This window comes from Puntigrus tetrazona, chromosome 8 (genome assembly GCF_018831695.1).
Source record: "Puntigrus tetrazona isolate hp1 chromosome 8, ASM1883169v1, whole genome shotgun sequence".
NCBI lineage: Eukaryota > Metazoa > Chordata > Actinopteri > Cypriniformes > Cyprinidae > Puntigrus > Puntigrus tetrazona.
In genome coordinates, this window is record NC_056706.1 from 6,884,861 (window position 1) to 6,910,244 (window position 25,384).

Sequence of the window (25,384 nt, forward strand, 5' to 3'; positions counted from 1 at the left end):
TGTTGGATAATTACTGTGATCGAATGCATAATGTGATGTTTGGTGACAAATGAGTTTTTATAAAGTAGCCAGCACTTTTTTAAATGCATAAATGTAATTCCAACCTGTTTATTATACAGCTTTTATTACATTATAAAAAATGCCAGTCTTATTGCAATTCATTTCTAACATAAACCGTAGATGCTTGTTGTTTATGTTGCTATATAACCAGACAAGACAAGACAAGGACAGGCTCAGGGTCATTTTTTCTTTCTCTGCTTTTCTCAAAACATGCCTTTGTTGCCCATTCATCTGTATCTGTAGGCAAACAATGGCACCCAGGTGCTCTCTTTGTACAGAACATTTTACACAAGTCAGTGCTAGATTATAACAGCAATTTCCACAGAACAGTAAAACAACATCATTATAGCAATGCAAACAAGCTTTAACCAGATTCTATAAAAGCAAAACGTCTAGAGTTTCTTTAAACTTTTTTAATTCTTTCATTTTTTAATTCTGTCATTAATTACTCACTGTGATGTTCTTCTAAACCCTTAAGACTCAAATTAAGATATTTTAGATGAAACCCGAGAGCTCTCTGCCCAGGCATAGACAGCAACTACCAAGTTTAAGGCCCAGAAAAGCAGTTGTTAAAATAGTCCATTTGACATCAGTGTTTTACCCGCAATTTTATGAAGTTACGAGAAAACATTTCTTCAACAATTTCATTTCTTCTGTGTCAGTCTTTGTCTTTCTATGCAGGGTCAGAAGGCTCTCAGATTTACTGAAAAATATCTATCAGTATTCCAGAGATGAATATATGTCTGTAGGTTTGGAACTACATAAGGGCGAGTAATTAATGACAGAATTTTGAGACAACTACATTCACCAAACTTGGCTCAAACTATTCATAATATGTAATTAATTACAGTTTGTCTGTTTTTACCTTTATGAGTTCTGTAGAGGGCTGCGAATGTGACCACAAAGAAGGTGGTGGAGTATTTCCCAGCATTCACCAGGTGAGGGAAGGCCCTCCTGGTGTCACGGTAACGTCGCAGACACTGAACAAACCGCAGCCAGGCAGGCAGACAGTGGATGATGGCCCGAACTCCATAAGAATAGCTGTTACACCTTTCATCACCTTATGTAAGAGGAGACAAATATAAATGCAAATTGATATTTCCAAGACTGCATTCTCTATATAGTAGTCATTTTAAAACACATATAAACATAAAACCAAGATTTTTTATTACAAATTACATGATGGTGACCTACAAAAGTAAATTACTAGAAAATAACAATTATGATTTGTTATTAAAAATCTTGTGAATTTAGTTTTAATGAACTGAAACATATTTACGTATATACATTAATATGTAAATACGCAAATCACTATAATTACATGAACTTGTACTACATATATCTGTCATGTGTAATGAGTTGAATATAACAAACAAGTGAGTAATATTATCAGAAATATGTTATCTTATTTAAAAATTATATTGAAATTATATAATACTACTACTAACGCGAAACTAAAAATAATACAGTAATACAAAATATGTATTATTAATATTTAGCGCTGTCAAACGAATAATCGCAATTAATCACATTCAAAATAAAAGTTTTTGTTTACATAATATGTGTGTACTGTGTATATTTATTATGCATATATAAAACATACAGACATACAGCATACGTTTTGAAAACATTTACATGTATATATTTATATTCACATGAATATCATACATCAGTATATTTAATATATAAATGTAACATATTTTTCTTAAATGTATACGTGCATGTGTGTGTATATATGCATAATAAATATATACATATATATTATGTAAACAAAGCTTTTTTTGGATTGCAATTAATCGTTTGACAGCCTTATTAATATTAGAATTAAAAATATAAAAGTATAAACTTCATTAAGAAAAAGAAATAATTGAACAAATATTTTGAGCCTATTTATCATATTTGGAAGTAAAAATTTGATTAAACCGTACTGTTAAGCTTTGTTGCTCACATTTCTTACTCTCTCATTGTCTTGCTCACTTACTTTCCCTCCTCTTCTTTCTCAGTATTTTCTTTTATTTCTGAGCTGGTGTGACAAATTTCTGCACCATTAGACAGCCGCTGATGCTCTGAATTTCCTGGTCCATTTCACATGACAAACTCCACTGAACCTGAAGAGCTCCTGTCTATGTTGACACTGCCAGTACAATCTTAATTCATGAGCAAGAGCAACTAATCATAAAGAACCATTCACTTACAATTACATCTAATGCTGAAATTAAGATGGTTCGACATGAACGGCTCAGTCAGTCAAAACCTGAATCAGTCCAATCAAAGATGGCTTCTTTCTGAATCAATTACCATATGTGTAGGGCAGTAAACCGCGGTGATCTCCCCACTGCAGCTCCATGCTGTAGTAGCAGACCAAATACTCCAGATCCGACAGCACAATGACCAGAGAATTGAGCTGATCTGCCAGCCAGAAGTCTGCAAACTCCACGCGGTGGAACGGGGCGGTGAACACACGGAACTACAAACACAGAATATATGAAGATAAAATATTCATACATTATATAGTGCTTAAAGGATATTATTGAAAACAATAATAAACAGGAGAAATCGCCACAAGTATTTTTCTCTCAAAATGAGGTTATGTATAACAGTTCATCCCTAAGGCAGAGTGAACTCTATGAGACAGCGAATGAAAATCTTAATGAGAACTCAGATGGCTGAAAGAAAATCAATGGGGTTTTTATTGGATGATCATCAGCTCACTGATCTAACCAATAAACCAGCTCAGACTGTGCATCATGCGTGTCACACGACCACATATTTAATCATGCAAAGCTCAGCTGTCTGTGATTGAAAGACCACTTAAATTTTAAAAAGTTTTATGCCATGTTGAATTATGTTATTTGGATATAGATTATGATTATTGAAGTATCTTCTGTGTGATTTCAGGGTAAACAGCAGCTTTGCATTCAAATGTAAATGTGCTTTTTATATGCACGCATTATAGAACTTTTACAAATAGAACTATTAGAACAATACAGCTAAATAGAACAATTACAATAATAAAAACTATAATAACAATTCTTTTTTACAATATAATTGTAATATACAATAAAAAATTTTTAATGTGAACAAATGAATATGTTTAAAAAAATAAACACATATATAGACATAATAAATACATTAAATAAATTATAAAATAAAATAAAAATTACAAAATTAGACAACAAAAATAAACAATATATATAATAAATAAATTAAATAATGTGTAAGAAAATGTATATATATATATATATAATATACATACAGGCTACATGCTAACTAAAACCTTTGTTGCCCTTGAGTCACATTTTTCCTCATATTTTTCCACATCGCACTACCCTATGAAATGAAATTTTATCTCTCTGCCTTCAGGCCACTGCTGACATTTCCCAGCGACACAGTTTTGCACTACACCGATCTATGCCATCATACTCTTGAGGCTCAAATGCCAGTGAAAATCGATATCTCCCTACAAAAAACCCTGATCAGTTATTTTTACCTGATGAAACAGGTAAAGGCAGTCCTGAATGTGAGGTACATTTCAAGGTTACAGCTGCATGTGCGATGCGCAGCTTGAGTGTGACAGTGCGTTTGCGCTTTAGGAGGAAAGCCACCCACTGTTTGGCCATCAGTACATGTCGGTTTTAATCTACAGGAAGTGTGTGTGTGTGTGTCTGCGTGTGCTCCAAGGAATAAGGCTCCAGTCTAGGTCAATTAGATGTGGGGAGGGCAGTGAGACAGAGGCAGGCGGCTGCTGATGGCTCCATCCCAATAATGATTGCACAGGCACAGACTTCACATCCGCAGAGATAGAGCTGCAATCTATTTTCCTCACCTCACTGCCCCATGCCTCACACAGAGACACACACATAATCACACACATGTATGCGCAAAGACCTCACTCAAACGTTCTGCACACACAGTTTGGGGTCAGTAATATAGGTTTTGAAAAAAATTAACACTTTTATTCAGCAAGGAACTATAAACTGGAAAAAAGTGAGAGTAAAGATATTAGAAGTAAAGAGCAAAGATTTATATTTCAAAGAAATTACGGTATTTTGAACTTTTTAGTCATCAAGGAATAATCAGTTATGATTTTATAACTTTATAACTTTATAACGCGCAATTCTGAAAAAAAAAAAATTAATAAAAATCGCATTAAGCTTTTATATTTTTTATTCTAGTGGTGAAAACAGGCTTTCATATGTATGTGTATAATATGATGTAAAATATTGTAATATGGTTTGGTGTTTTCAAGACTAAAAATAATAAGGAATGTTGCCAAATCAGCATATTAAAACTATATTTATGAAGGACACTTAAGACTAGAGTAATGACTGCTAAAAATTTTGAATAAATAAAAATTATAATTACATTATAATTTATATCCAAATAGAAAATAATTGTTTTATACTGAACTAATATTTCACAATATATTTCTGGATTTTTGATCAGATAAATGCAGCCTTTGTGAGCATAAAAGAAAAAAAATTTCCAAACTTTTGAACAGTAGTGTACATGAACACAGTATCTCAAATGTTCACACAAGCTAAGGATGAAACAACTGTTACTACTATAAAACTACAGAAACATACTGAGAAGATGAAATACATAAAGCAGCTTGTGCACTGAAATGAGTCAATTAGCTAATTTAACTGAATTTGTTAGAAAGGTGTTTCTAACAGGTGGTTTTGCTATTAGCAGAATGATTCTAGTGAAAACATTAACATTTTATGATCTTAAGACAGGATATGGTGATTGCAAATGCAGTTTATAACCCACTTTGCTTGTAATCTGACACAAGTTAAACAGGATATTTAATGAGAAGAACTGGGACTTTTAAAATCCATCTGGAACCGATTGGATCATAAAATACGGGTGTAGCATATCTGTGTGGAGCCAATTAACAGCATGCAATAGCCATTGCCGCCCACATTATGTTGGCATAAAAGGTTTTTTACTATTTATCATTCATTTTTTGTGGCTATAGAAGCTGTATGTTTATAAAATGTAATAGTTGTGTCCTCACCAGAAGTTTGATGAGCCAGAAACGGGATTTGTAGTAGGCAGTTTTGAAAGGGTTGATGAGGAAAAGCACCATGAAGCCATAGAGGATGAGTGGGTTTGCCTGCATAGGAGCCAAGTGTTGTCCGTGAAACAGACAGGATAGGATGCTGAGACACCACAACACCCCTAAAAATCCAGCAATCTACAGCGAAAGAAAGGAAAAAAGACCAAACTGAACATTCAGATGCATTATTATTCTTTTTTAAAACATCAAAATCTTTACTTTACTTTCCTAATATTTTGTCTATCAGAATAGACTGTCCTTATAGCAACACACTAGTTCAAAAGTTTTGGCCCAGAAAGATTTTTTAATCTCTTATTTTACTTAAAAATGTATTTAATTGAAAAAGTTTTATTCAGAATGGATGCATTAAATTAGGTATATTGAAGTAAACCATTTATAATGCTACTTGTGAACTTTCTATTCATCAGTGAATATTGAATAGAGATCTTGGTTTTAACAAACATATTGAGCAGCACAGCTTTTTCAACACCGATAATAAATTGAAATGGAAATTCAGTTTTTTATTAAGTAAATAAATTACATCAAAATAGAGAACCTTTTAAAATTCTAATAATATTTCACAATATTAGTATTGTTACTGGTTTCATTCATTAAAATTCCCTTATTATGGGTTTTGAAATGTTCATATTTTGGTTTTAGGAAATTCGAACAACAGGTTGACACGCATGCAACATCAAAAAACATTTCATTTTCTTATAATATGCATTTGCTTTCATTCAGACCAACGGCAACATGACCAACGAGTGGACGGGCAATATGATGATGTTTCATGCTGATGTCATCATGAATTGGCTTGAGACTTTTTAAAAATTGTTTCAATGATTTAGAGTAGACTCTTTCTTTGAGAGAACTTCATACAAGCTGCACTGTCACATTTAAAACTTTGCAGGATGTTTTCATTCACTTAGAGATGTTTTACCCTGAATGAAAGATCATTTTCAAAAATCCGTAATAGGGGCACGTAAAATAAAATGCAGCCTTTCTAAGCACTTCTAACAGAAATCTAACAGACCCCAAACTTTTAAAAGGCAGTGTATATACAGATTTCCAAGTTCACTTTTGCATGACGTGTCTCACCTCAAACAGATGTTGATGTGAAAGATTGTTTCGAGGGTTCAGCTCAAAGATCAGCACATGATTGACACCCGCCTGCCTCCAGCCATACGTGTTTATCCCCAAGAGAAAGAGAAACTGAATCAACAGGAAACCACCGCGGTAGATGCGTATCAGCGGCCAGATGTTCAGATGACGAAAGAAAAAAGCACCTGAGAATAAAGGATCAGTCAAACAGCTGGATTTTCAACGAGGCTGTATAAATTGCATATGGCTTATAAACATGCTGTGTGAAAAAAACTGGGTTAAAAACTGTACCAATAAGGACAAAGGCGACAGCCAGGACAATGAAGACTCCACAATACAGTCCTACACGAAAAGTGGTCCAGGCGGGTGCAGGCTGAGGTTGAGAGAAAGGACATTTAAATCAGTACATCAGCATTTGTTATTCTGCTGCAGTTGTTATTCTAAAGCTCTAGCACCCCACAATATTCAGGAAAACAAATAAAATGCATCTCACTATAACTTTTCTAATACAATGCGCACCTATTCTGAATAAAATAGATTTGCATTACCATTTGCACATGGGTTATTTTAAAAAAAAATCATCAGCAGCATTTCAAGCTCAGTCATTAGTCAAGAACAGTTAAGGATATGCCCTCAACTAAAACAAACCTGTTGACTTTTTTCTAATTCACAACCACATCATTTTTTAGATTTATGTTATGCAAAGGAAGGTAGAGACACATACTTTCTCCCTATTAAAGGCAAACAGTACCTTATTCCTGCAGTGTTTTGTACTTGATGTTCCAAGCACAGGTGTATCTCTCCACCCACGCTGCTTTTTACATTATATAGTTCCTGAGTACTTACACAACTGTGATTGACCTAGAACTAAAAGTACTGCATGAAAAAACACTGCAGATATGTTTTTCATTGGCTGCTTGCTATTATGTTATTCCTCACCTAGCATATTTGCTGCTTTTCATGTGGGTTTTGCTTTAGTTATTTGTTCATAAAATAATTAAATCCTAAAAACAGACTACATGCACTTTACTCGAAGTGACTTTGGTATATAAAATAACTTTGATTCTACCAATAATAAATGCTAATTACCACAATTGCTGCATGCATGTATGAGTGTGTGTGTGTGTGTTTGTACTATCAGAGTTTGTTTTTCACCTGGGCTGCTCCAAGAGGTGGAACTCTGAGCCTCTTCATAGCCTTCTGACGGTCACCTCCTTCTAGCTCCGTGGTCACCAGGGCCTGGGCACAAAAGGATTAGAGGTCAGGAAGCATTCTTAAGTTTAGGCATTCCAGCCCTGAATTCTACTTCATTCTAATGTGCTCTAGGGTTTAAGAATCATTCATCCGTTTCAGCAGCTACTAAAGCCAATGCAATTAGATCATGATATGAGCAGGAAGTCAGAAGTCCAAATGTGGAGCCAGGCAGTCTACCTCGGTCTCAGAGATGAGCTGTGTGATCTTCTTACAGGTGTAGAATGGAGCCACCTCCACGTGAGCCACACGCCAATCAGCTCCTCGCTGTGTGTCCAGAATCTTGTCATGTTTCTTCAGAATCTTACGGAACTGTAAAATTCAGATTCTGTATGTGATTAGAGTAAATCAGTATATGAAATCAAGAATTCTCGTCCTTTTTCCTGCAAATCTTAAACAAGAGTAGTTATTCAGTTCTTTATAGTGAGACACATCTACCCAGTCCTTTAATTACTGCTATTTAGAATAACAGAATAAAATAATTAGACATTATAAAAAAACATTCAGTTCTGTGCACTTTGGTTAACCCTGGAAATTGTTCTGTGGGTTGATAAAAAGCTAAAAAGTAATTAATAGTAAAAACATAAAATAAATAAAATACAATAATACAAATGTAAAAAATGTAAATGTTTAAACCTCTCTCATGCTATTTTAACTTTTAAAAAGATCATTTTTTCTCATGTTATTTGTTTTGTTACATGTCGATTTGAGTTTTTGCTATGTCACACCACAGGACCGAGTCCTACTATCCATATATAAATAAATAAATTGGATGCAATTGTGTCTTCAAACTCTATCCAAATACTATCCTAATGCTTGTAAAGTGTAGAGGAAGTACAGTAAAATTAATGAGAATTCCTCTGAAAAGACAAGTATAGGTGATCACCAGCATATGAGATTCACCTTGTCAGCAGAGGAAAAAGGAAAAAAAAGGGGGGAAAGTTCAAAAAACTCAAGAGGGAATCAGGACAACAATAAAAACCATGACAAATAGCAGACCTGGTAGTTCTGCAGAAGGATGAGGCTGAGGTAGAACTCGCTGAAAGCCAGCTGCAGGTCTTTGATGTTGCGATGTTTGTTGCGCTCTTTATTGGACAAAGGCAACACCGTTTTGCGGCGACTGCGCAGCCCTGGAGCATTGCTCTCCCGCTGGGCATCCAGAGACGTCTGCAGCTCATTCTGCAAAGTTGCAAATCTGCGCTGCGCCTCAGCCAGTTTCTCTGTGAAAAACCAAAAAGAGGAGACAATATTAATGATTCAGTTTAATGGGCAATTATCATTTCATTTGATTTATGGCCTTTGGGAGAACACGGAAAACAAAAAGCCTGGTTGTACACCAGATGGAAAATTACATCTTAAATGTATTAAAAACTATCTGACTACATCTACCGAGAGACATACAGCCTGCTTGGCTTACAACCCTGCAATGATATGCACCAGAATCCATTTTGCTTGACAAATAAATCCCTCATTCTACCCATCAACTGGAAAGTAAAGCAGACAGATTTCCTGTTAGAGATGAGCCTCTTCCTGTAAGGGTGATATCTCAGACAGCATTATCCACGCTGGCCTGCATCCCAGCTCAGTTTGGTGAACAGGACCATGCTCACCCATCTCACTTTCAGAGGAAGGAAACGGGATATTATGTTCATCAGACATGTAAATACTAGGAGTCCTGTTGGCGTATGTGTTATACAGTCCCTAAGCAAGGGAGGAAAAGAGAGGAAGAGAACTGTCACCCCCAGGCAATGATTACCCAATTATCTCTACTAATGTGTTTTTCTCAGGGTAGTCTACTTCCAATATTTCACAGGAGTAAATTACAAATGATTTTTTAAATGTATTTGAAGGGTTTATTAGCAAAAATTAATAGCTTTAATGTTTGTAACACTTATATAATGTTTTTGTATTATGTTAACATGTTTTTATTGTTTTTTATTGTTACTTATCTATGTTTTTACATAATCAAAATAACCCAAATGCAGTTTGATTGAGATTAAATGGAATGAAATAAAAAAAAAGTAATCAAAATTAAACTTTTCAAAAAGTAAAAAATTAAAAAATACCACTATATACATCACATAAAAATGCTTTTTATTTTTATTGAATACTTATTCAATACATTGTACAATTTGTTTAATATTAAGGCTTTAAAAATATAATTTATTATACATTTCACATTTATAAATTTAATATTTGTTCATCAGATGGAATTTTTTTTCTTACGGATAAATGCATGAATGGCATTTTTTTTTTTTTTATTCTCAAAGAACTTGAAGAAACAAACAACACACAGTTTGGACTGCATTAATAATTCAGATACGTATAAGATGAGATGAGTGGAAAGAGTCCAGGAAAATACTGTCTGTGTACAAAGATTTGATCTTTCTTTGATGTAATGTGAATTTAGTGTCCAGTCAACTATAAAAGTCTGACTAAGATCTGCGCTTCAGCAGGCTGAACATAGCTAAGATGGTGATAAGAATTTATGTGCTTAGCAGATCTTGTCCACTGGGACAAAGACTGCATGTACTCAAGGTTTAGAAGCTATGTTGTTAATTCAGGACCACTCTGGGGGAGGCAGGGGTTTCAGCCATAACACAGTCTGGGTCAACTAGAATTAGTTATAGTGCACTAACAGCGGCTGCCATCCTAATATAGATTTCAATTCTAAAAGGCTTCTTATATGATAACGCCTTACGTTTCATTAAGTTAAACCTTTAAATCTGACCTGTGCATGGACAACATTATCTGCTGAATAATTAAACTAGTGTTTATGTTTGAATATTGTTCCTTTTCTGTTTTATCTAATGCTATTTAAACTTTGTTTTGTCTCATTTTGTCCTTGTGGGCAACAACATCCATGTGTTTTTCCACAAGGGCAAAATAAAAGTATGGGGTCAGAGATTTTTCCAGCTTAATGTACTTGCCAGCTTTCTTTTGCTGGGCAGCTCGATTAGAGTTTATTTTGGTCCGTATGTCAAACCTGCAGCACTGATGAATGATTTTCAGGGGCAACTGGAAGATAACAGACTGTAAACACCATTCATGCTGTCCTTTTATTTTAAATTATTAATGCACATCTGTTTCTTTGTTTCAAAATAAATGCTGATCCATCTGTCTCAGCTCATTCTGAGATTTTTATTTAGACTGAGAATTAGCTGCTGTTATATTGCCAATGCAATGCAATAATGCATCAATGTGCAAACAAAGCATCAGTCTTATATTTTAAACATTTTTTTGTTATGCCATCCCTGAACCAGTCACTAGAGGCAGTAGAACTCAGACATTCCTGCTTCTCTGAAGTCAAAGCAACAACACAGCTTATGTTGCAGTGTGCATATATTATCACTCCAAACATAGTCTATTCCCCTTGACGCATGTCAAAATGACTACGGCAGGCATTACCTATTACATCATGTTCCCAAATAGTGCTGTACACCCAGACCTCATGCACAGGGAATCCCTTGACGGCATTTAGCTGGCCGCTGAAGTTCAACCACACACAGTAAAGATTGTTTCCACTTGCGCTGTTTATGAGTTACAGAAATAATGCTTTACTTGTAACCAAATGCATTACATTTAGATTATTAAAAATTAAATATAAACAAATTAATGCTTAAAGCTTTTTTTAATCCTCAGAAAAAATATTGTTAGAGAGATTAGGATATGTGCACTTTATACTTGTGGGAAGATGTAAGTGTTTATTATATATCTATGTATCTATGCATCTATGTATCTGTGAATCTATGCATCTATGTATCTGTGTATCTATCTATGTATCTGTGTATCTATCTATCTATCTATCTATTTATATCTTTTTAGATTTAAGTAAAATTATTAAACATATAGATACATGATACATGATAAAACTGTAGTTTATATATTAGCGTAATATATTACATTACACATTTAAGGTAATAAAATTACTCTACTTTTTCATTACTTTTAGATTACTTTTGACCTAAATCGTTCGACCTAATTGTAGTCTGAATCATATTATGCAATCCAGATAACTCATAACCAGTTACTACCCATTTTTTCTTCAACACTGTAGGGAAAACAATACCTGAATAGAATGTGTTGATTTTGGAGAGCTCCTTTTCACACGTCTGAAAGAACTTCTCTTCAAACTTGGCATAATACCGTTTGACAGTGTCTTCATCTGTGACTGAAAGAGATAAAACACAAAAGATGTAAATCTGCGTTCACGTTCGTATTCAGCATTGGGCGCTAATCCACTCAGACTAGAGATTCATACATCCCAAAATCCACATCAACATGCATAGCCTCTATCCTTTATGCCGGAGGGAGTTTTCAGTTTTGAAAACCAGTGTTTTGAGCTTCAAACAGCAAATCGTAAATCCCAGATTTCGAATGTAATATATACGTAATTATGTTCAAATGTAGACAGTAAAAGTTAAAGCAAATGTTTGATATTGAAACATGTTGTACAGTGCAGCTGTCTGTCTCTTCCTCTTTACTGACTTTAGAAAAGGAAGAATGCCTGAGGCATTTGGCTGCCAAAGTTGTCTCTCTTTATAAATAAGCCAGAGTCAGGTAAAAGCTTTTAGCATCTATTATAAGAGGGTATTAATCAGATACAACTGCTTGCATCTACTTAAGGTTATATAGACCATGCATCAAATATTGCCTTTGCAAATAATCTAGTAAAGTCAGCTTCATTAACAAACATGTCTGTGGGTTCTGTGGCTACACCTTATTTCAGTGGCTTTAATGCATGTTACTTATCTTTTCTACTGATGATACCAAGGCAGTTATGTCTTGTTTATGTCTCGTTACATACATTAAATAAGACATAAATACAATTTCATGTCACCTTGCCAGAAAATTGAAACAAATAGCACAGCTTGTAACAAGAAAAAGCATGTATACTCATTAGGTCTGGGTTGTCACGGTAACAAGAGGAAGCCCTGTGTGATGTCTTAAGTGGTGTCTTCCTGCTGTTCACTGCGAGAGCCCTCGTTAGCCTTACAATGGCTTTATGGCTCTGTCGTGACCCGGACACAAAGGATCATGACTTCGGCAAGAGACTCACTTTAGAGGGAAATGAGAGACGAAGAGACCAGATCTCCCCCAATATTAAAAGAATTCAAACATGCTAAATAGTGGATGAAGCACTGAAGTCGTATGGACATGGTCCTTAATAAATTTTTTGAGCCTTGAACGTGTTAATTGCAACGCTGCTTAATTTGTGTTCCGAAGATTAACAAAGGTCTTACAGGTTTGGAAGGACACAAGGGTAATTATTGACAGAATTGTAATTTTTGGGGGAACTATCCTCTCAAAATCATTCAGTTGTGTTGATGAATGTCAGCCCTAAAAGGCATGCTATATTGTCCTTGATATTACCTCTAAATTATGTTTTAGACAATTTCTACATGACTTGTGTTTTTATACTTGTTTTTTTACTTTTTATAAAACATAATAACATATATATTGTTAGTAATGTTTCAAGCACATATTTAAAAAAAATATGTTTACACGATTATTTGTACAGCACTTTTGAGAAAAATGTTTCCATGTAAGTATCATATTATACATGGCTTTTGGAACGGTTATTTTAGAAATTTCAACCATTCATGTATTGCAATGCATTACGTGTTGTCCCAACAATATTAACCACAGGGTTTTAATCAACAAAAAACAATATTTATGCACATTTTATGCATGCAGGTCTTATATATGGTTATAAAGATATTGATTTACATTGCAAGCTATGAATTACATCTTACCACATAAATATCAACAGCTGAATAAAATGCATACTGAAGAAGTCATTTTCATTTTTTTCTTGAATAATCTCAATACTGATAATATCAAAAATCAAACTACAAATACTGAAAATCCAAAACATAATCCTGATGTTTCAGAAAAGTGTCTTTTAGATTTTGTCTAAAGGTGAACTAAACTTAAAAAAAATAAAATAAAATCTTAAAAAACAAAAACAAATGTGTCAGTCTTTACAGGGTTAAATCTCAAACTGACGCTGCATTGGATTTGTACAAAACCACGTTTACGCTTTAATTTAGAAAGTGAAGCACAGAACCCTGACACAGCACACTTTTCCTGACTAAGGAGCTCGCTATCTGTTAAATCCTGCACATAAATCCTATAAAGCTGCAACTAACACTCTTTTGCTTATCTGGGGTTATTTCTCTCTCTATCATACCGTCTCCTGACAGGCTCACATGAATATAACATTTTCCCTCTGGGTGCCTAGATTTACCAGACCGAACTGTGCCCATGGATCAAGGGATCAAACTGTGCATTGTTTTACCCAAAAAGCCCTGCAGGAAGAGGATTCATCTGTCTAGTCTTTCGGAATAAAAAGCTAAAAGTTTTTTTTTCCTTTTCCAATTCTTTCCCACCAGGATTACAATGCAAGACCGGCAATTTCAAATGAGTATGTACGCGATTTAACAGCATTGCTTGTATTGTCCAGAGCGAGTGATATCATCGCTCAAGAGAAAGTTAGTGGTGGCGAGCGGTGATTCCTCGACCGAAAGCTGTATGACCTCGCATTTTACAATCCATTTAACCGCCTCAATGCTGTTTCACGAGTTCGCCCTTACGTATAATTAATCATAGTAACGGTAAAAGTAAGCGTGTTTGGCGAGCTGTCAGGGAGAGGGCTCGGAACTAGGTGGACTACCGAGTCCAGAGTTTTTCCTCTTGTCCGTGAAAGCGGACAGGACTCGGTGTCCGACCCGATCCCTGAGTGCCCCCGAGGGGATAGTAGAACTAGGAGGAATGGAGATTGGGGTGGTGGAGGGATGCTCGGAAACGAGATATCGAGGTAAGAAGCTTGTGCGAATTTATAGTAGGCTTCTCTTGCTCTGGTTGGATAATTGCGTGATTAGGAAACGAGAAGCCAGCCGCGTTAATTATCAGTGCGTGCTCCTCCCGAAATTTGTTTATAGCTAAACATCATTTCACGAGTTCGCCTTACGTATAATTAATCATAGTAACGGTAAAAAGTAAGCGTGTTTGGCGAGCTGTCAGGAGAGGGCTCGAACTAGGTGGACTACCGAGTCCAGAGTTTTTCCTCTTGTCCGTGAAAGCGGACAGGACTCGTGTCCGACCCGATCCCTGAGTGCCCCCCAAAAAGCCAATTAAGACAGCAGCCGAAAACACGTGTAAGCGGCCCCCCAAAAAAGCTACTGGCTTAGCTAGAAAGGAGGAAGAGCATGGATATGTTAGTTGAAATTGGAATGGTATTAGGATGATATTATGTAGGTGTAGGAGAGTGGGCATGAAAATGTTGTGAGCGTCTCTAGCGGGAGTGGTCCACGGCGGTGGGTGCAGTACTCCGGCTAGAGCGGTCCACTGTATTAGCAGCATGTGTGAACGACCGTCTCCGGCGGAGCTGTCCACGGCGGTGGGTGCAAAGCTCCGGCTTTTGTGGTCTGCTGCTAAAGGCAGTGGGTGCAAGTGAGCGTCTCTTACAGGAGCGGTCCACGGCGGTGGGTGCAGGGCTCCGCTTCGGCGGTCCACTGTAATAGCAGCATATGTGAACGACCGTCTCTGGCAGGAGCTGTCCACGGCGGTGGGTGCAGAGCTCCGGCTTTTGCGGTCTGCTGCTAAAAGCAGTGGGTGCATGTGAGCGTCTCTTGCGGAGCGGTCCACGGCGGTGGGTGCTGTGCTCCGGCTTAGAGCGGTCCACTGTAATGGCAGCATGTGTGAACGACCGTCTCTGGCGGAGCTGTCCACGGCGGTGGGTGCAGAGCTCCGGCTTTTGCGGTCTGCTGCTAAAGCAGTGGGTGCGAATGTGAGCGTCTCTAGCGGAGCGGTCCACGGCGGTGGGTGCAATGCTCCAGCTTAGAGCGTCCACTGTAATAGCAGCATGTGTGAACGACCGCCGCTGGCGGAGCTGTCCACGGCGGTGGGTGCAAAGCTCCGACTTTTGCGGTCTGCTGCTAGAAGCAGTGGGTGCGAGTGAGCGTCTCTAGCGGAGCGGTCCCGGCGCGGTGGGTGCAATGTTCGGCTTAGAGCAGTCCACTGTAATAGCAGCATGTGTGAACGACCGTCGCTGGCGGGAGCTGTCCACGGCGGTGGGTGCAAAGCTCCGGCTTTTGCGGTCTGCTGCTAGAAGCAGTGGGTGCGTGTGTGCGTCTCTGGCGGAGCGGTCCACGGCGGTGGGTGCAATGCTCCTGCCTGTGTTGGCCACCGCGGTGGCAAGTTTTGTATACCATCATCTACGGCGGGGAGCGGTCCACGGCGGTGGGTGCAATGCTCCTACCTGTGTTGGCCACCGCGGTGGCGGGTTTTATACCATCATCTACGGCGGAGCGGTCCACGGCGGTGGGTGCAATGCTCCTGCCTGTGTTGGCCACTGCGGTGGCAGGTTTTGTATAATGTCATTTACAGTGGGAGCGGTCCACAGCGGTGGGTGCAATGCTCCTGCCTGTGTTGGCCACTGCGGTGGCGGGTTTGTATATTGTCGTACAGTGGGAGCGGTCCACGGCGGTGGGTGCAATGCTCCTACCTGTGTTGGCCACCGCGGTGGCGGGTTTGTATATTGTCGATACGGCGGAGCGGTCCACGGCGGTGGGTGCAATGCTCCTGCCTGTGTTGGCCGCAGCGGTGGCGGGTTTGTATGTTGTCGCGTACAGCGGAGCGGTCCACGGCGGTGGGTGCAATGCTCCTGCTTGCAGTCTGCTGCTGAAGGCAGTGGGTGCGTGTGAGCGCTCTAGTGGGAGTGGTCCACGGCGGTGGGTGCAGTACTCCGGCCAGAGCAGTCCACTGTAATAACAGCATGTGTGAACGACCGACGCTGGCGGGAGCTGTCCACGGCGGTGGGTGCAAAGCTCCGGCTTTTTGCGGTCTGCTGCTAAAAGCAGTGGGTGCGAGTGTGCGTCTCTAGCGGAGGCGGTCCGCGGCGGTGGGTGCAGAGCTCCGGCTTAGAGCAGTCCACTGTAATAGCAGCATGTGTGAACGACCGCCGCTGGCGGAGCTGTCCACGGCGGTGGGTGCAAAGCTCGACTTTTTGCGGTCTGCTGCTAGAAGCAGTGGGTGCGAGTGTGCGTCTCTAGCGGAGCGGTCCACGGCGGTGGGTGCAGGGCTCCGGCTTAGAGCAGTCCACTGTAATAGCAGCTTGTGTGAATGACCGCCTCTGGCGGAGCTGCCCACGGCGGTGGGTGCAGAGCTCCGGCTTTGCGGTCTGCTGCTAGAAGCAGTGGGTGCAAGTGTGCGTCTCTGGCGGAGTGGACCACGGCGGTGGGTGCAATGCTCCTGCCTGCGTTGGCCACTGCGGTGGCAAGTTTGTATACCGTCATCCACGGCGGGGAGCGGTCCACGGCGGTGGGTGCAATGCTCCTGCCTGTGTTGGCCACCGCGGTGGCGGGTTTGTATACCATCATCTACGGCGGGAGCGGTCCACAGCAGTGGGTGCAATGCTCCTGCCTGTGTTGGCCACCGCGGTGGCGGGTTTTTATGCCGTCATCCACGGCGCGGAGCGGTCCACGGCGGTGGGTGCAATGCTCCTGCCTGTGTTGGCCACCGCGTGGCAGGTTTTGTATACCGTCATCTACAGCGGGAGCAGTCCACGGCAGTGGGTGCAATGCTCCTGCCTGTGTTGGCCGCTGCGGTGGCGGGTTTGTATATTGACGTGTACAGCGGAGCGGTCCACGGCGGTGGGTGCAATGCTCCTGTCTGTGTTGGCCACTGTGGTGGCAGGTTTTTGTGTGCTATTGTGTACGGCGGAGCGGTCCACGGCGGTGGGTGCAATGCTCCTGCCTGTGTTGGCCACTGCGGTGGCAGGTTTGTATACCATGATCTACAGCGGAGCGGTCCACGACGGTGGGTGCAATGCTCCAGCCTGTGTTGGCCACCGCGTGGCAGGTTTTGTATACTGTCGTGAACAGCGGGAGCGGTCCATGGCGGTGGGTGCAGTACTCTAGCTAGAGTGGTCCGCTGTTAAGGCGGTGGGAGTGTATTAGCATCTACGGGCGGAGCGGTCCACGGCGGTGGGTGCAGTGCTCCTGCTTGTGTTGGCCACTGTGGTGGCAGGTTTGTATAGGGTCATCTACGGCGGGAGTGGTCCATGGCGGTGGGTGCGATGCTCCTGCTTGAGCTGGCCACTGCAGTGGCGAATTTTGTATATGGTCATTTGCTGCGGAGCGGTCCACGGCGGTGGATGCGATGCTCCTGCTTGGCATTGCCACTCCTGTGGCAGATTTTGTATCTGAACGTCTATAGCGGAGTGGTCCATGGCGGTGGGTGCGATGCTCCTGCTTGAGCTGGCCACTGCAGTGGCGAATTTTGTATATGGTCGTTTGCTGCGGGGAGCGTCCACGGCGGTGGATGCGATGCTCCTGCTTGGCATTGCCACTCCTGTGGCAGATTTTGTATACGAACGTCTATAGCGGAGCTGACCAGGCGGTGGGTGCAATGTTCCTGCTTGGTATGTCCACTGTGGTGGCAGATTTTGAATATGGCTGTTTATAGCGGAGCCGCCCAGGGCGGTGGGTGCGATGTTCCTGCTTGGTGTGGCCGCTGCGGTGGCGGATTTTGTATTTGGTCGATACAGCGAGAGCTGGCCGTTGTAGAAGGAGTGATGACGTGCCTTGGGTGATCCCCTCCGCGGGGTGGTAGGTTTGGAGTTCTGTTGGGACTGGTTAGGGTCTGGAGGGCTTTTTGATGAGTGACTGGTCTGAACGAATGTAGCTTTTGTATGCGTTAGAAGACCAGCGGCCGAGGGTTTGGATTTGCTGTTGGGAGAGACCTTTCTCTGCTGCAGTGGTGGCTGCCCCTATTCTGAAGGAATGTGTGGAGAAATTTTTTGATGGGATTCGGAGTAAGATAGGACTGATTTGAGGTGCTTTTGGAACCAGAATCGAGATACGGGTGGTTGGAATCATCTGTGAACAGAGGGTCGAGTGGAGTTTTAGTTTGGGATTTCCTGTATTGGAGGAAAGCTAGAAGTGTTTGAAGGGGAAAAGTAGGAGTTTGGAGGTTAAAAATATATATGAAATGCCCATTTTTGGTCTGGTCCGTTTTACTTTGTTTGATGAAAAAGGATACGGTTTCGTGGTCTACGATAGATAGGTCGGAAATAGTGGGGTGAATATTTGGGTCGAATCTGGAGTTGACTGTAAATTCTGAACATCTGAGGAAACCGAAAAGGCCAGAATGAACATTGCATCGAGAGGCGAGCAGTATGGATAGAAGAGTAGCCTCTGCGGAGGGTGGATATGCATTTTGAGAGAATTTTCGAGGTGATGGGCATCCTTGAGTCGGATCGGGAGGATGCCTTCTTTGGATGCCCTTGATTAAAAGTGAAGTCTGAGCATTGGTTATTTGAGGTGAGGCGATGCCGTGGATGAGTTTATGGAAAAACTGGATACCACTCAAGTAGCCCTTAATAGAACTGACTTGCAGGTTTTTTGAGGTGTTAAGAAAGGAGATGAAAAAAGTGATGGATAGCAGGGAAAAATCAGGGAATTGGAGGTTATACCTTGCCTGGAAAGATTTAAAGCATTTCCAAGCGGTCAGGTAAGATTGCAGGGTTCTGTGAGAAACTGCTTGTAGGATTGAGTCGAGGAGGCTTCGAGGAGGACCTTAAAGGATGGTTCGCTGGGATATTAGTTGTGAAAAGAGAAGCACCTGGGTTGCATAGGGTTCCGCTTCTGGTGCCAGCATCCTGGATTTCTGCAAGGATCTGTGCTTTGATGGAATTGGGGACGGGGTGGGGTCGGTGCAGCGGCATTTGAGGGCATAGGAAGAGGGTTAGCAGTGGATACTGAGAAAGGGTGGTGGGCGATGGGAGAGTTGGCGGGGGTAACTCATGGGAGCTACTTGTGGGGTGGGTTGGAGCTCACGGCGGCTATGGCAGGGGATCTAGGGGAAAGAGTGGAAAAGATAGGGAGGTAAAGAAGAATAGGTGTGTGAAGATGGTGGGGGGGGTCTTGAACCTGGGTTCAGACTGGTAGCAGAAAAATAGGGGAGGGGAGGAGGAATAGGAGGTGGTACGGCTGGGATCGTCAGTGGAGGCATCTGTGTGCCTGTGCTGGCACCTATGGCTGGCTGGGCTGTGGGAACAGAAATGGACGAGTTAGGTCCTGGAGGAATAGGAGAAACTTGAGGCTGGTAAATAACGGACAGTGGATTGGGGGCTGGTTGCCAGGCATGGTCGGGAGAGACTTGGGCAGAGTACTGTTGGTGTGGGTTCAACTGATCCAATGAACAGAGTGGGTACAGGCTAGGCTGATGGCTTGTGGGGCTGGAGCCGTGGTGCTTGCTGCGTGGGTTGTTTGCTGGAAACTGGAGGAAGAGCTGCTGGTGTTTGGGTCCTGGGCTTTGCTAGCAGTAGCTGGGAGCCTTCTGCCGCCTCCTGGTGGGCGGAGGCTTAATACGGGTGCAGAGGCTGACTTCTCGGGTCTTCCGCTGGGAGAATTACGGCTTCTTCTAGTTTTTTTTCCATTCTTTTGGCTGGAGGAGAAATATTTGGCGAAGCTTTGCCTGTTTGATAAACTGAATACAGCGAGAGAAGCTCGGCTTTGTTAGCGCGGCGGAGAACGGAATGTTCGCGTTTGAAAGTGCTTGACGCAAAGCCGGAATTGTCCATTTTGTTGCGGATGGAGCGGAAGAAAAGGCTGCACGGTAGGGAGAAGCTGGGAAGCTTGAGGACGTCTGGCAGGTGGAGGCGAACGTGATCTTAATCGCGTTGGCTAATGGATAGTCACTCGCGTTAGTTTTCTGCCTCTGGGCGAAGCCGCTCGCTTGAAGTTCCGGCGGGCGTTAGCGTGCTTGCTCAGCGGAGTCGTGGAGGGCTCGGTGTCCTCGATTTCGTAGGTTTCTGGCGATTGGTCTTGTTCGGACATGCTGGATACCATGCTCGGAAACGAGATATCGAGGTAAGAAGCTTGAAGCGAATTTATAGTAGGCTTCTCTTGCTCTGGTTGGATAATTGCGTGATTAGGAAGCGAGAAGCCAGCCGCGTTAATTATCAGTGCGTGCTCCTCCCGAAATTTGTTTATAGCTAAACATCATTTATCGTTCTCGTCTTGCTGTTTGCATTGTCTTGCCTCTGCAAACATGGATGCGGGTCCTTATCTCCTCTACACGGAGATCTCAATCATCGCAGTTGAATTAAACTGTTCGCCTGGCAGCAATAAAGAGGCACGGGAAATGCGCAGTTGTTGGAGGTTTTTACGAGGACCCGTCATCCTGAGTAAATCAGAGAGGGTGATTATTCGCTCTCGCTGGCACGCTCTATTAAAAGGCTGAAGTGTGTGGGTGGGATTGCAGGAGGACAGCCGAGCGGCAGAACCCGTTAAGCAGGAATGATGCATGCTGGGAAAGAGACACAAAGTGAAAACATGAAACGCAGCACATAAAAGCCTCTTCCAACCATCCGTTCGCCACCCTGCCCCCTTGCTAAGTTCAACCAGATCCTCAGAGATGAAGGAAAACCCTCGAAGCCACCCCAGTCTCTCCACCAGCGCTCTCGTCCCTCAAGCCACAATTAGCCCGTCCAATCGGGAAGCTTCTAGAGTCGGGAGGTGATTAGCAATGCACATTAAGTGTCTATATAGTCTACATAGTGTAAATAACGTGTGCTGTTTAAAAGTAAAGTAAGCATGAGGGAGAAGGTCTCCGTCTAGACTCATTCATCAAAGATCCGTTCAGCACACTGAGAGTGTAAATCGTGGTTTCTGTAGGGTAGGGGTGGGGGTGAGGAGGGATTCGGCAGCATCCAGACCGGACGAATGCATTAGGAAGCGGGGCGGATGACACAGATGGGATGTGAAATGGATGGTGGGGTATGAAATCTGAGCAGGTCTGAGACATGACACTGCTACTGAGTTGGTTCACAAAAATGACACAATGAAATATTCAGCTGAACATGTCATTCTGGCAAGATACTTTTAGCAACTATTTGCTAGTCCTGTTCACTTGTGTGTATATATATATATATATATATATATATATATATATATATATATATACACACACACACATATATACACATACATACATACACACTTTTAGAATAGTTAAAAATGAAAACTGCATTATAATTGACAATTCTTTATTTACAATGTAAATTAATCAGTTAAAAAATGTAAAACCATGCCACAAGAATAAGCTGTTTTTATTCAAATCAAAGTGTAAATACACTTAGATATCCGTGTGGTATGGCTGTCACAGAACCACATTTTTTTTGTGTACTAAAAGTATTCTCTCACTTCATAAAATACAGATTGAACCACAGATGGAATATTTTTCATGATTTCTTTCATACTTTTCTGCATCTTGACAGTGGCAATTGTTTGGCAGTCAATGGGACAGTCAAACGTGTCCTGATTTTCATCCAAAATATGTAAAATGTTGTTGCAAGGATGAACAAATTTTTTTACGAGTGATTAATGACAAAATTTTCATTTTGGGGCGGAGTAAGTTAATGGTCTACGATTTCAGCAATCCAAAACCATTTCTGCTGAAATAAAAAAATGCTGTTTTGGGCAAAACATTTTTAGTTGTCCCTAATTTGCCTCAATTTTATCTCAGTATCAGAAGAAACACCCACTGACCGTTGCCTGAATGTCTGATGCATATCGCACAAAGAACTTGAAACACTTCAAGAGTTCTGAAGCTGTCATCGGATTGGATGAATTATACCGAATTTCGGGAGATGTGCGAGTGGCGTTTTTAAATGCGATGCAACACAAAATAAAACGTGATTGGTTTGCTTTTTCTTCCTTATCTGTAGCTCACCGTGACAAATGTATAATTTTAGAGTTCAGGAATTCATTTAACAAACATGTTGTCCTGGCCTCATTTGAAAGCGCTCAAGCGAGTGAGCTGTCCGTGGTTCTGAAGTTGTGTTCCAACTGTCGAACAATCCCAAAAAAACTCTTTAAACTGTTTGTTTTGAACAATCCGTTTTTAAACTTCTATAATGAGACATTCCAACTCATTCTCAAAGCACTGAGAGAAAAGCTACAATTAAGAAGGCATTCGTGATTCCACAGTTTGACCTAAATCTTTCAAACTGCATCACAGGAGCCCTCAAAATAATAAGCTTCAAAAGTGCACAACTATTTCAATGTAAACTTTCTTTTCATCCTCCCGACCGCTATTCTCAGGATATCAGATGAGAAGATCTGCTCCACGTCAGATCAACACGGAGTCATTCCACTCACCAAGTATGTGACTTGACAGTAAATGCTTGTAAACATAATTTGGGTGACTTAGGCGACCCTACCATCTGCAGTCTATTAGAGAACAGTACAGACAGGATATTTTCCTGTAACTGTGTTAGGGATTCTTGGGGTGGAAATGTCGCATGAGAGTTAATCTGGAATCATTATAGACTGGAGAGCTTATTCTTACTAACTGAACAGATTTAAGGACACATTAACAGAGAATCTGAGTGGAAATAATAGGAAAAGTTCAATATGAGAACAGCCCTTAGTACAACTACGAGTGCATCTCTAAAAAAGGATTGTCTGCTTATCTCCGCATAATCCCTCATAACGCACATACGAAAAATATTCAGAGACCTGTCTTAAAATATCTCTGTCTTTAGCTGATGTGGGAATGCAGAGCTGACGCTGAGATTGGCAGTGTGCCGACCCCGCTGAGCATCTCAGCTGTGAAGTGTTATCAGTCCAGCTCACAGTCAGACACAGGCCAGACGTCTGCAAGCTCTGCCTTAAAAACAGCTCCATCACGGCCCTGTGAAGATTGCACTCTCTCTCTGACTCACAGGAAGCTAGAAAGGTCACTGATAAAACATCCACTGAAGATTTGTCTCCTTTGTTTAACTCAGATACTTATTTTAAATGCCATGAGTTTAGGTTCACGATGAGAGGAAATGTCTGTCTGGCAAATGTATTCAATATACAGGTATACTAATAAAGTACGAACTGCATATGAATAAGAAAACTGCTGGGGAACATTTCTAATAAAAAAATAAAACAAAACAAAACAAAACAAAACACACAGGGTGAAATACTAAAATACAATAACACTTTACAGAATAATACGTATCTGATATTGTAAAACATAGTAAAGTATATAGAAAAAAAGACCAAAGTATGGCACATTTAGCGACCATCAAAACCCAAATCTAAAACCACAGTATGTTCTTTTTATTTTATCACGTTTAATTAAATCTGCTTGTCCAAAATGTTCATTTTAAATAAAAGTACAATGCTTTCTGGTCGTGCAGCACATCTATATTTAGTCCTCTTTAAAAGTAAGAGTTTTCTTGAATTAATCATGACATAAAAACATTGTCTACCTCAGCATGCATTCACAGCAGAGACATTTCACTGCACTTTGTCTGAACCAAAATGGAGTAAGCATGGTACTTTAAAACTTGTTTCACCTGGTTTTCTTCAGGTGCAAAGTTTGTTACAAAGGCAGGGCTCCACTGTGACGCAGCAGAGGTAATGTCACCTCTGAGAATGGCAGAACGGAGCTTTCAATTATCTTCAGGCAGCATGTCTGCAGGCCAAGAGGCTTATGAAACAAAAGACTTATTAATCTCTGTCCCCAGCGGTGAGCTCTGTCCTCTGAATTAGCAGGGGTGCATATTTTAGCACCTCTGTGCACAAGTGCTGCATCTCATCTCTGCTAAATGTCAGAGAACAGAGCTCTACAAAGAACACATTAATATGAGCTAGCCACAGTTTCAAAGTTTGGGTTCAGTATGTTTTTAAAGCCTCTTATGGTCACCAAAGCTGCATTTACTAGATTTTTCTATATCAATATGTTTTAAAACATATTTCTGTTATTGTAAAGTAAAACTACTCTAGCTTATCACATGATCCACATGATTAAAGCGCCTCATTATGGATTTTTGAAAATTACCTTTAATGCAATGTGTAACAGATCTCTAAGTGAATGAAAACATCCTGCAAAGTTTAAAATCTGAAACTGTCTCTCAAAAGAAATAGTCGATTCTGAATAACTGAAGCACGTCGTTTTTAAAATGAAATATTAGAATATTGCCCACCCACTTGTTGGTCTTTTCGTGTTGTTCTAAATGAAAATGCAAATTCATTCTTTGCCACTAGGTGCTGCTTTTGAAGTGGTTAAAGCTCACAAACACTGCTTTAAACTGACCGATCAATGGACTGATTTGGAAAAATTAATTGTTGAAAGAATCGTTTGGGAGTGCGTGTTTTTTGACATTAAATGCATGTCAACTAGTTGTTTGGAACTCACAAAATATGACCCATAATATTAAAAAAAAATATATTAACACAGGCCTACTGATTTGGTGCTCAAGAAACATTTCTTATTGTTATTAATGTTGAAATCGACTGCTTGAAATTTTTGTACAAAATGTCATGCTTTTTTAATTCATGACGGTTCAAAAGAACCGTTCAAAAGAACAGTCATTTATTTATTTATTTATTTTTTTGTGGCATTTAAATTTGTCTTTATTGTCATTTTTGATCAATTTAATGCATTCTTGCTGAATAAAAACATAATTTAAAAACCTTCTTCATTTCATTTTACAATATTACAATGCAAACACAAAACAACAAGCAGGTTTCATTTGGTCAGAAAATGGAGCATATTTTATGCTAATTCTCAAACATTACATACAATGTTAGTCTCTTTTCAACATGATTCTAATAACACTAAGAGAGTTCATATGTTTAACAGCCATATTCAAGGTATCTTAAATTTTACAACCAATTAAGGCACAGCTATTACCTTAATAAGCCTGCTAATTCAGAGATTACTCTAATGAATAATGAGCTGATTTAAATGCTTTAGGCAGAATGAACACGAGTGGGTAGTTTAAATCATGTGACACATTACTACTCTCTATTCTCCCTCTCTCCTCTTCAAACCTAAATAGCACGTCTCATTATCACCGCCTCCCTTAAGTATCTTTGCAAAGACAGTAACCAGTTTATGGAT

At 40.5% G+C, this 25,384-nt stretch overlaps 1 protein-coding gene across 1 annotated transcript in view; it reads right to left on the reverse strand.

Annotated features, from left to right (window-relative positions):
• Window positions 1–25,384, reverse strand: part of xpr1a (xenotropic and polytropic retrovirus receptor 1a) — a 181,081-nt gene that overhangs the window by 9,512 nt on the left and 146,185 nt on the right. The window contains 10 exon segments of the mRNA XM_043247046.1: window positions 926–1,120; window positions 2,359–2,527; window positions 5,081–5,260; window positions 6,221–6,408; window positions 6,515–6,596; window positions 7,379–7,462; window positions 7,655–7,787; window positions 7,789–7,802; window positions 8,474–8,694; window positions 11,544–11,645. Coding sequence (XP_043102981.1) covers window positions 926–1,120; window positions 2,359–2,527; window positions 5,081–5,260; window positions 6,221–6,408; window positions 6,515–6,596; window positions 7,379–7,462; window positions 7,655–7,787; window positions 7,789–7,802; window positions 8,474–8,694; window positions 11,544–11,645 — 1,368 coding nt within the window.